Source organism: Manihot esculenta, chromosome 11 (assembly GCF_001659605.2).
Source record: "Manihot esculenta cultivar AM560-2 chromosome 11, M.esculenta_v8, whole genome shotgun sequence".
NCBI lineage: Eukaryota > Viridiplantae > Streptophyta > Magnoliopsida > Malpighiales > Euphorbiaceae > Manihot > Manihot esculenta.
The window spans coordinates 10,561,096-10,573,490 of NC_035171.2; the positions used below are offsets into that span (position 1 = coordinate 10,561,096).

The 12,395-nt window shown below is 30.9% G+C and overlaps 2 protein-coding genes across 3 annotated transcripts; both read right to left on the reverse strand.

Moving 5' to 3' along the window:
- Nucleotides 1–1,389: 1,389 nt before the first annotated feature.
- LOC110625488 (OVARIAN TUMOR DOMAIN-containing deubiquitinating enzyme 12) lies at nt 1,390–6,858 on the reverse strand. 2 transcript variants are annotated; one of them, XM_043962120.1, is made up of 10 exons: nt 6,536–6,858; nt 5,835–6,182; nt 5,534–5,607; nt 5,082–5,136; nt 4,916–4,990; nt 3,624–3,697; nt 3,445–3,493; nt 2,306–2,390; nt 1,677–1,733; nt 1,390–1,595 (listed from the first exon to the last, which is right to left on the reverse strand). In XM_043962120.1, the coding sequence occupies exons 2-10, from the start codon at nt 6,018–6,020 to the stop codon at nt 1,549–1,551; spliced, it is 702 nt and encodes a 233-aa protein (XP_043818055.1). In that variant the 5' UTR covers nt 6,021–6,182; nt 6,536–6,858; the 3' UTR covers nt 1,390–1,548. The 2 variants fall into 2 exon arrangements, with proteins under 2 accessions (XP_043818055.1, XP_021626793.1); XM_021771101.2 differs by having other exon boundaries at nt 5,835–6,075; nt 6,536–6,856.
- Nucleotides 6,859–10,122: 3,264 nt separating this feature from the next.
- LOC110626924 lies at nt 10,123–11,206 on the reverse strand. Its single transcript, XM_021773115.1, has one exon. The coding sequence runs from the start codon at nt 11,189–11,191 to the stop codon at nt 10,412–10,414; it is 780 nt and encodes a 259-aa protein (XP_021628807.1). The 5' UTR covers nt 11,192–11,206; the 3' UTR covers nt 10,123–10,411.
- Nucleotides 11,207–12,395: the final 1,189 nt, after the last annotated feature.

The following is a 12,395-nucleotide window of genomic DNA, read 5'->3' on the forward strand; positions in this document are numbered from 1 at the left end:
AGAAGAAGAAGAAGAAGAAGAAGAAGAAGAAGGAAGAAGAAAGAAGAAGAAGAAGAAGGAAGAAGAAAGAAGAAGAAGAAGAAGAAAGAAGAAGAAGAAGAAGAAGAAGTTGCAGAAAAAGGAGGAAGAAGAAGAAGAAGAGGTTAATTTTGTCAATTCACGTGTCCCAAACGGCTATTTTGGACGGAAGGACTACGAAGTTGGACAGAAAAGAAAGTGAGGGACTTAAGTGTTGGGTCGCCAAAATAGAGGGACAGAAGTGTTAATTACGTTAAACCTCAGGGACTACAAAGTAATTTTCCTATTTATTTATTTGTACGGTAACACCAAAATGAAAAGAACTTGACACTGTTATTTTTTTATTTAAATTTCTAACATTTTATATTTATTTTTGTTATAATTTTTTTTTAAAAAAATATTAAGTTTATTTGAATGTGTTTACTATTTAAAATTTTAATTTTTTTATTAAAGATAAGATTGTATTAACACATTAAAAGATACAACAATAAAGAGAAAAAACTAAAATCATATTAAGTCAAAAGAGAAACCAAGGGACGGAGGTAGGGATCCAAAACCTCTTAATCTCATATAGCTTCAAAGGATCAGAAAATCAGTGTGGGTTTTGTCGATATCTTGGATCTCAAAAAACAGTCTCTCTCCTATCGGCAAAAGTTTCAAATGCTCTGCGCACAAGGAGGAAAATGACCAAAATAAACAAATTAAATACTGAAGAATCGAATCTGCAAAAAATAAAACCAACAAATGAGAGAAGAAAAACAAACACATAGAAATCTCTTTTCTTACTTAATAAAAATGAAGCTCATGCATGTAAGGAGAAGAGTTTCTAGATGCAGATCTCCATAAATGAAACCCTCTAAAAAAACAAGCATAAATCTGTCAAAATTCAGAAAAATAAAAATATTTACACCTAACTTAAAAGAGGAAAAATAATAAGAGAACCGGATGCAAAAGAAAAACAAAAGGAGAGAAAGCTCTCTTTAAAATGTTATAAATAAAATTACTAGTTATTTAAAAATTAAATCTTAAAACCTTATACTAATGTCTCTGCGATAAACGAAATAGTTGATTTTATATTATTAAAATATTTTATGAATAAACTTATTTAATATTTACCTAAAAAAATAATAATATTAAATATCTCCATATACTATTAAATATTAATAATACTATAAAAATTTTGATGACGTAAATTACACCAGCAGCATCGCGTGGCTGTTGTACTTGTCATTAACTAATTTATGATGAAATTAAAAAAACTAACATCATTACTATAAGTTTATAAAGATAATAAAAATAAAAAATAGAAAACGCAAACATAATTAAATTAGAGAAACAATTTACCCCCGCCTCCCTCTTTCAAGGCCAAAATAACACCAACTGTAAATAATATTAATAAGGAGAAGAATAATGAATTATATCAAAATACAACACATGATATAACCAAAAATATACACAACATTAAATTTATATATATATATATATATAACAAAATCCCAATCTATGTGTCAACAGTGCTTCTTCCTTCCTCTAAAACAACCAGTGCTTCTTCCTTGGCTTCTGCGGGATTGGAGCATCTGAAAGGAAAACAAGCAACTTACTCACAATATCAAATTCAAACGGAAAGAAACATTCACTTCCAACAAATGGAAACTAACCTCGGATTTCATATAGTGAATTGTAGTGGACCTCGGACCAGAAACTTAACCACAATTCTGCATCATTAATATGAAAATGGAACTGTAAGAATATGATGTCCGTAAAGACAAATGAAAATAAATGCACAGAGACATCTGCAGATAAATGATGGTTCCCAACTTTGAAATTTTGAATTTTTTAGGTTTCTTCAAATCTTGCCACCTAATACCCAGTTAGATGGAAACTTGAACAGATAGTAAATGTGGACGTCCTCCCAACATATTGCAACATCCCATTTAGTTCTCAAATTTTTAAAAAATCAAAAGTGATGCCACAAGCTACCTCATATCCATTAGTTTTAACTTCATACTATATAAGATGGTCACATTCAATTTATTTTCAGAGTTGATAAGTTTCATTTCCTAGCTTTTAAGTTACATGAAGCAAGCATTGCTCTGCATCATAGTTCATTTAGATATAATCACAGAGGTGTAGTTGAATAACAAAGTCAAATCAATTGCTGTTCAGAAAAACAAATGCACGGAAGACAAAGCAAGCAAGATGGTTGGCAGAATCAGACTCTCTGTCATTGGCATTATGGTAGTTAAGAATTTATATCACTTAATGTGGCAGAGATCAATATCATTACCGCGTTTAGGTGACTGGTATTGTGGCGTAATTTCAATAAAACAAGTATCTCTAAAAGATGTCAACAAGCAGATCTTTGCTGCAAACTGCATAGAAAAGCAGAAATGTTATACATGCTAATGAATACTGAACTATGACCAATGACACTACACTTTAAGACCACCATATAATGTGAAATTTGAAGGATTGGCACAATTGACTTTAATATGTATGGTTATATATAAAATTGATAAAATTAGAGAAAAAAAAAAAAACTACAGTTACAAACTTTCAAACAATTGCAAACCTTTCAGAATAAGGGAGAAACAGAATAATCACAATTTCACACAAAAGGTAACAAATTTACAAGCTAAGGGGAGAGGCAGGCACAAGGTTTCCTGTAGGGATGTAGGACAGACATGTGCCTCCCATTTTCGTAACCCAAAGGGAAAAAAGGAAGGGAAAAAAAGAGAGGAATAGTAATAATGACATTTTCAGAGCCTAAACCTTTTGGGATTTTATGCTTGATTAAACCTAAAACTTTTGAGATTTTATGCTTGAGTGCTTTAACTTTTTTTTTTCCTTTCAACTTAGTGACCAAAATGAAATAAAAAATAAATGTATAATAGATACGAAATTTGCCTTTTCTTATCATATCAGCAACTAGTGCACTCCTAAAATTACAAAAACAAAAAGTTGCTCCTCACATGAATCCTACAACTTTTCTCTCCCACTCTCCTCAATCTCTCTCTCTCTCTGCCCCACCCCCCAATATCTCAAAATTGTGCGTGTGTATAGAACTTCCTTTTGTTGGTTATGAATTTCTGAGATTCTTATAAGGTTACTTCCTTAAAAACTTAAGGTCGTGCTGGTGTCATGTGAGGAGCACTTGATTACAAATTTTTGCCCCTCGCTTAGATACTAAAGCGAAAATCTAGGCACCTAAAACAATTCAAAATTTTTTATGCTAAGATGAAAAAGAAATCAAACTCCAGATTTAATGAAAATTCTTCTATGTTTCTAATTGCACATATATCTAATAACTGCATGGAAGAGGACTATTAAATTAAATCAAAAGGTGTAATACAATGATGAATATATTTATTGGATAATGGGGCAAACAAAAGAAATTCATAATTGCTTGAATAGGAAACAACAAACCTTATCGGCTGCTGCTTGTAATGTAACATGGTCCCCCCATTCACCAGATCTGCATCATGAGGTTCTTTTGTAGGTTAAAAACTTACACAACTAGATTACACAAGTAAATTACAAAAAGGGGAAAAAAGCCTAATTGTGCCAAAAGCAATGAAAGTATTGATACTTAGAGATTAACATACTTTGCCATTTTCTTGTAATAACGTTTGTACTTCATCGGGACATATCCTTCATACAATGAGCGGCAATCTTTCAGCTAGACAAGAAAATAGTAACATGGTTAATAAAATAATATTAACTACTTACTTTTTTTGACATAAAATAGGCATCTGCTCCACTGCTGACTGAAATTTGCAAGCATATATATAACACTTCCTATTTCAAACTATTGCATTTTTCATTGTATTGCTATCATGAATCTGGAAATATTTGTCACATCTTTTTCCACCAAAAGAATGAATGATAATAATCTTGTTAGGAACGAAATTAAAAAATAAATTGGAGGTGGAGATGGTCGCAGCTTCAGGATCATGAAAGTAACAATGAGAAGGTTGCTCTTGTAACCATACGAGGTAAGCACAACAGTAACATGACAGTGGCAATTAACAAGTACTTTAACACCTAAAGGTTATCACAAAGGTTTACATAAGATAGAGATGGCAAATGGGAAATCGCAGTGGCTGCAAAGGTTGCATAAAGAACTGTCAACCGTGTTGAAGATGCCATGCTGTCAGTCACAGAAGTAAGGGATATGACGGAAATTAGAGTTTGTAGGCATATGGAATGGTTCTAGTCTAATGAATAGTTATGGAAAGGGATTATAGGAGATTAGACACTTAATGTAGTTAAGATCAGGCTATTGCATTAAGTTTAAATAAGGGAGCAACGCCACATGGTTATTAATGGAAGTCACAGGTTGCAACACCTGGTTGTATTATTAGCAAACATTATGCACCTGGATGTGATGGTCAAAGTGGTTGCCCTTACTTGTTGGCAAGGTTACGACTCTAAATATTCATTTTTTTAGCAGCAAGAGTGGACATGCAGATAGAAAGAATGCTGAAACTGAAAACACGGTAATCATGTGTTGCAGCAAACATATTTCTGATGTGCTTTCTACACTTCCTCAAATTTTTGGAGAGAATTTATATATCATAAGGTTACAACTCTAGATATTCATTGTTTTAGCAGCAAGAGTGGACATGCAGATAGAAAGAATGCTGAAACTGAAAATATGGTAATCATGTGTTGCAGCAAACATATTTCTGATGTGCTTTCTACACTTCCTCAAAATTTTTGGAGAGAATTTATATATCATAATGTATAGAGCACATATAAGCTTCGTTAATTAATAAATAAACATCATAATATTAGCTTGAAGGTGCGGGATTAAGAGACCAAATTCGATGTAATTCCAAATTTGCTAAACTAAATTCAACTTTCAGAAAATTTTGAGCACTTCTTAGAACTTCACCTGTTTCACGACCTCTTTTCGAATATACTTGTGGTGTTCAGGTGACTTGTACATCTGGTCTGAAAGTGCACGAAACTGCTTTAAGGGAGAGAGAGAAACTCAGAAGGTCATATTTCCTCAGGCAGTGAGACTGTGAGAGATGGATAGAGTTAGAATTTGCACTTACCTGACAATTTCCATCCCCAGAAACCTTCACCTCATATAAACCATAAACATTTAACCTGAAGGAAATATTGATAAATTAAAATAATATTCAATTTATGAATGAAAGCTCACTTTAGAACTCTTCTCCTCACAGAACTATAGAACAAAACAGAAGCACATAAACACCAGGCCCAGCCATTTTAACAATTCCGTCGTCAGATAAACAACCTCCCAAGTTGAAAACATTAAAAACAATCTCCAAGACTCCAACAATCTGGAGCAAATCCTTAAAACTTTTAGGTACATTTTTATTGAATCTACAAAAAACCAAGCATCAAGAAATGAACCTAGCACAATTGTGTGCTCATTTGTGTGTGCACAAATAAATGTCTTTGTTCACAGACACGCACACACACACATTTATGAATATGTAATTACACCTACAAAGAGCATTTTCAAAGTACCAAGACATACCTCTGAAGAAGCCTTTGGTGATCCATACTGGCATCATTTATGGTGGGTATATATGAATTTATCCGTGGAACATGCTGAACATTCAGAAAGATATAAGATATTCAGAACCAAAGGGTTTATAATGCAAGGATCAGATAGAAAATGCAAAGAGGTAAATCAGGAAAGCATGCAATGAAAACACCACTGAATCCAAAATATGTTGCAATTAAATGTTAAAACAAGCTTAATCAATAAAATTAATAAATGCTCAACCATGTAAAAGCATAAAATTAAGGTCCTTAAGGAAGTTAATTGTTCTCACAGGAATAGGTGCCAGGTTGGCGAGGCGTCGGGCAACTGCACCATCTAGGTTGGCGTATTCTTCTGATAGTACAAGAGCAATCATTCGGTCATCCTCAGTATCCTGCTGACTACTCCATGATGTGGAGCTAGAACTTTCACCAACACTATATGCCCCCTGTCTGGCAGCATAAGCGTGACCCTGCATCTAATGTTAACTTATACTGAGTTACAATCTACCAAGATGAACTGCTCCTGCCCAACTGCCAAAGTCAAACACAACCCACATTATTTTATTCCATACATGAGATCAAAAAGAAAAAAATTCAGTGGCAACACAATTTGATGCGCCTTTGCTCCATCTAATGATCTAATCACATTGAACAAACCACAGAAAAATAATTAAAAAGTGAAAACAATCATCATCATGAACCCATTCCAATTCCATTTCCACATTAGGAGGGTAAATGGGTTAGATAAGGCGGGAAATCAACATGCTAAGTAACAGATAATCTTGTGCTATATTAATAGATACATCTACAGACAAATCGATTGGATTTCAAGATAAAACGCAAGAAATCGATAAAAAAAAATAAAGAAAAAAAGAAACCCTTTTTCAGATTGATCGGATGATTATGGGTAATATCATACCAACCCTTTCAAGAAACCAAATCAAAACACGACACAGAAAAACAAAAATAACAAATAAATAAATAAAATTACCCGGGAAAGGCAATGGAAGAAAGGAAAATAAGAAGGGTGGTTGTTGCTGTTGTTGTTAATGTTGGTGGAAGGAGAGGAAGAAGAAGGATTCAATTGGCAAAGACCGTTTCGTAGATTACCAAAAAAAGCTAGAAAGAAAGTATATTTATGGCGTCAGATATATAAATGATTAAAAAAATAAAACAAACGAGAGAGAGGCTGAGAGGAGAGCAGCAGAGTCGACGGTGGAGAGGTTTAATGGCCGAGTCACGACGCGGAGGGAGACCTGTCTTCTAGCTTTCTTTCTTCCTTCCTTCCATCCATCCTTCCCCCAACTGAAATCTTTGTTTTTTTCTTCTTTTTGTGGGTCCACACGCAATGCTCTTGTTTTGTCTTTTTCAGATGGGACCCATGCGTTCAGATTTCGCTTCATGTCATGGGCCATCTGCTCTCTTTGGCCCACTTCAACTTCCACCATTTTCCTATGTGACGCCGTATTGTTACAGGACAAATATCTTAATACTGCAACAAAATAAAAATCTACAAGTGTCTAGTATTGTTCTACCTTTACTTTAAATTTTTTACTAATTTTGTCTATACTTCATGTATTTTACTATTAAATTGGATTTCAAAGATTCATCTATTTGTAATTGTTAATCTAAAGATTTACATGCGAAGATGGTAAATATATTTTTTTATCTTAAGAGTTAAGTTTGGTTATGATGGTTTAATATTTTAATTTAATTTATTTTGTTTGATTTATTTTATTTGATTGTTTGCTCAGAATTGAACTTTGATATTTACTTGAGGCTCTCTTTGTACTTCTCTGACCTTTAGACCTTGTTAAATGTATTTATATTATGTATTAATAAAAAAAATTAATTAAGATTTACACATTTTATTTACAATGCAAGTAAATTAAATTTAACTTAGTCAAATAGGCTAATTACAAATTGAGTTTAAGAAAATTACAATCTAAGATATAATCTCAATAATTACAGTACACCAATAAATACAAACCATAACCCAACTCACTAAAAATTTGGAAACCTAAACCTATATGAATGACTGTATCCCATAACTACAATCCAACCGCAACAATCAAACCCACACACAAAAATTCCTAATGCACACACACTTTTGAGCACTGCCTTCACTCATAGAACAAAAGATAAATGAAGGTAGAACCAACACACTATGGTATTAAGCAGAGAATAAGAAACACGATCTCACAACAATAAGCATTACACCAGTCAAAGCAGAGAAACACTCAAGAGAAAACAGAAAAACAAAAGCAGCTCAATCAATATTCACAGTGCATAAGGAGGGGACACCGCATAGCTCTCAATCGATCATTGGCTCTTTAGGAGCGTAAATCACTAAACATGGTGATGTGATCCTACAAAAAATGAAACTCTCCCTAAAAATTATAGTCGAGCCACCGCTCTTATCTCACCCCAGTCCAAAACATTATTTTTTACAGATAACTAGCAAGGACCTACAAAATAAACCAAAGCAAACAAAATAAATAAACAAAAAAAACAGTCTTCTTATAGTCAATCTATAGTGAGAGACCACTATAAGAATGAGATTGACCCTATTTGAAGGCCGTTAAAAAAGTAAAGAACTAAAATATGAGTATGGAACTAAAATATGAGTATCGAAATTATTAAAAATAAATTTTTACTTTTTCAGAATAAAATAAATTTTTACTTTTTTAGAATAAAATAAATTGTAATAGTGGTGAGTAAGATCCATCTCACTAAATTTGAAAGGAAATTAATTCAATTAAAAGATATAAAATAAAAATAAAATGAGAGAATTTTAAATGTTAGGGAATAAAAATTAATTCAATTAGAAAATAAGTTAAATTAATTCAAACAAGCAAAGCAATACATTTGAGAGAGAAAATCAATATGAGATGAATTCAGTCAAAGAATTAATATCCTTTATTGGTTGATCCAGATGTAAAAATAAGTTGAAATTATTTCTTGATAAACTAATTATAGATATTGAAAATATTTTAGATGTCCAATTCTTCATTAGTTTTTAAAATTAGCTGAGAGACATTCGTTAATTAGTTTTAACTTTTGGATAATCGTAGAAGATGATTCTAAAATTTAATCCAATTACTGCATTAAGAATTAGAAAAATATGATTTTATACAAACGCAAAACATTCAATTCATTTAAGTCAGATTATATTTTCCCTTTATAAGATTTTATAAATTAATTCACCACTTATTTCATATTAAACTAAACAATCTGAATAAAAATATATTATTCTGATAACTATACAACGTATGCAAAAATAATATAAGTATCAATATTTATGCAAAAAATTATCCAAAAAATATAACATTAAACCAAAAAATAGGAATTTACAGAAAATTCACATATTTATATTTTAATTTTAATTTTTTAATTTTAATTTAATTCACTCGACTTTTATATTTTCTGTAAATTCCTAAATTTAATAGTCTATATAATCTAATTGACATGTCACGTGTATTATTATAATTATTTTTTATATAATATATCTACCATTAAAATTGTCCACCGCACATTTAACTGTTAAATTACTATTTTCTTTAGAATTAAATATATCATTTAAGTTAATATTATCTTTTAAATATAAACTATATTTCCACTTTACTTGAATCTTTATATTTTAATTTTTAAAAATTAACTAAAATTATATCCGAATGCAAACGTTGTGCCAATTAAATTACAATTAAAATATTTAAATTAAAATACAAATATACACAAACATCCAATCTTTTTGAGCCAATTTGCCTTATATTTATTCCAGAAATTAAAGAGGAAAACAGACTGTTTGAAATGAAGTTGTTTAAGGTAATAAAGAGATTTTTTCATATTTAAGAAGATTCATAATTATTTAAAGTATATTTTAAAGGCTTTTTTTATAAAAAATTTTATATTTCCTTGCATCATATTGGTGAACTAAAAAATTTTCTCATTAAAATATTTAAATATTTTTTTCAAAAAAATACTTCTTTCAAATAATAAAAAAATATAAAAATTATATATTATAAAAATCTTACTTAAAAAAAATCAAATAGTTAACTAATTGAATATATAAAATTTTTTAATTTAATTTAATTTATTTTAATCAAATTTCTATTCGATTTAATTAACTAGTATTTTTTTAATTATTTTAAAGAAAATTTATTATTTAATTTCTGAATTACAATAAAATTTATTAATTAATTTTTCAACTTAAAAAATTTATTAAAATATATATGAAATTTAAAAAATATACTAATTAATGTTGAATATTGTACTATTTAATTATTGTAATATAGAAAAATCATTATTTAATCTATTAATTTTATAAAAAAATTATTAATACTCTTTTTATATTGAGATATTTTATAATTTTTATTATTTCATTAAACGAAAGTAATCGGTTAATTAATATTTTTAAGTAAGAATAATAAATTTAATTTTAAAAAATAAAAAAATTCAAGTAAATTAAAAAAAAATCAACAAGGTGACTAAAAGTCGATCCTTATTAATTGAATTTTAGCGATGGTATGCATTATCAGATTAATGAAGATGGTATTTAATTAAAGAGCACTGAATAATTTCTACAGAAAAGCAAATAGAATCTCTTTATTTCTGCTACCATATTAATACTGCACAGAAATGGCCTCATAAAACTGGGCTCCTCTGTTTTCATCATTCCTGATCATCATGATCAATCACCAGAGTAATATATATTACTGCAAATTGAAAATTCTATACTCTTCAACTGAAGAAAGTCGCAAAATAATAATAATAATAATAAAAGAACTTGGCTCTGGAATGGACTTTGTCATCTTCAACCTGCAAAGGCTTAGTTTGATCTTAGATTTGCAAGTGAAGTTTACCATCATCAAGCACTCCTTTCAAGCATCTCCTGATGCCTTTTAACGGAGAGCTGCTTCTGCATTCTTATCTGGCGATGGAATCTCTTTATGAACAGGTCTGCAACATGGTCTATCTCGTCCTCTAACCTGAATTCTTCACCTTCTTTCTTTGAATTCTTCACCAAATCTATCACTGACCCTCCTGGATCTTCAAACTCCAAATCTTCAGACTCAAATAACGAGTGGGTCAGGTCTGGGAACTTCTCTTCACCATCCTCTTTTTCATAGCTGTAGCCATAGCCATAGCCATAGCCATAGCCATAGCCATAGCCGTAGACATTATCAACTTCATCAGCATTCTCCAGCAACTCTATTTGAGCGGCATTGGGGAGCAACATAGAGCCGTGGTTATAAAGCACAATGGCCTTGCTTTGTTCTCCAGTGTTATTATCTCCATCTTCTTGATCTTTGTCATGCTCTAGCTGGCCCATAATAGAATGGAGCTTCCGAGAGATGGAGCTCATCAGAACTTTTTTGTCTCTCAACAGAGAGAATATCATCAACCGAGTTTTCAACGCATGGGTTTTGCTTTTAAGAGCTAAAGTTTTAGCCTTGGCCATTGATGCCAAAACCAAAGTTATCCTCTTCAAGAATCTCGTTGCCTTGTTCTTCAACATTTTCTTGGTTCCCTCTGTATCTAAACTACTGGGTAATTCTCTAAGCATCAGAGAAAGATCAAAGCAATGAACAAAATCAACAGCAAAAGAGCAAGCAATTAGAGAGAAGAAAAAGCAGTGGTTTGGCATGAAGGACCAGAAGAAGCAAAAGCTGTTTATATAAGCATCAAACTCAGGGGCATAATGGGTAAAGTGAATGCCTTTATTTGATTCGATTTTGCACACTAGATTGAAAGAGAAGTGTGGGACTCAAGAAAAGGGAGTAAAAGTGAAAGTTAAAGTGATAAAGTAGGTACACGTGGCTGCATCATATAGGTTAGATTATGGATTTTGCACGGTTTTAGAATTGTTAGTGGGACATAGTGGAGAAGAGCTGGATATTTTCACTCAGGAGGGTTACCCACAAAAGCAGGTGATGGACCCAAAGACCTGAGCTTTCTTTGGTACTAAGTACAGCTTTTTAAATTTCAATTATTATAAGAAACAAAGAAGAAGGCCGTTGAACGACAATCCTGCTCGCCACAAAACTCAACAAGTGCAGCTGCAACCTTAACTCTTATCTCTATGCACAGTGGGTTGCTTAATAGAGTTGTGTTCAAGAAACGAGAACAAAGAATATAAGAGAAATGGAGAAGCTTCATTGGAACACTTAGAGAGTCAAAACTAATAAAGTGGGGAATACTTCTTTTTCTCTTTTACTGAAGAGGTAGGTGAGGAAGCTGCATCAAAATGGAATGGAATATCTTCTTTCTTGTAAATCCTTAGCTTCTAAGTATTTAAATTTATTTACCAAATATTTATATTAATTTTTCATTAAATTTAAATTCTCTCTTTAAACATGCAATGAATTTCACTGCATTCAGAATATTTGAATTTAAATTTATTGGGAATTTGAATTTATTAGATCAGGTGCAGATGTTGATTAAATATTATAATAAATAAATTATAAATACTGTAATATTATTAAATATTGAATTGAAGTTGTGTGATCGATCGTACATCGTCCGTATGCAGCCAGGGAAGGACAATTATTAGAAGATGGGATTAGATTAAGCACACGTTTCCCTAACCTAGAAAATGGAGGACGGCTTGTTCTGCTTTTTAGTTGTCCTCCATTTCCCTTTCCTTTTCTTTTACATAAAATAATTTTAAAAAGACACTATAGGTATAGGGTTATCGATATGACAGTTCAAATTCAAAAAATTTATCCAATTAAATTAATTTAAAATTTTAATTTAATTTTTTATTTATTTAATTTAATTTAATTTTTAATTTTAAAATTTTTAATGATTTTAATTTGATTTAATTTTGATGAGAAAAAAATAAAAAAATT

What these genes read in the sequence shown, in the direction of transcription:
- LOC110625488 (XM_043962120.1), bottom strand. Translation starts at nt 6,020, where the DNA reads ATGCAGGGTCACGCTTATGCTGCCAGACAGGGGGCATATAGTGTTGGT. An exon ending in TATTACAAGAAAATGGCAAA is followed by an intron (nt 3,494 to 3,623) that starts GTATGTTAATCT and finishes CTCATGATGCAG; the next exon opens with ATCTGGTGAATGGGGGGACC. An exon ending in TACAAGCAGCAGCCGATAAG is followed by an intron (nt 2,391 to 3,444) that starts GTTTGTTGTTTC and finishes TTTTCTATGCAG; the next exon opens with TTTGCAGCAAAGATCTGCTT.
- LOC110626924 (XM_021773115.1), bottom strand. Translation starts at nt 11,191, where the DNA reads ATGCCAAACCACTGCTTTTTCTTCTCTCTAATTGCTTGCTCTTTTGCT.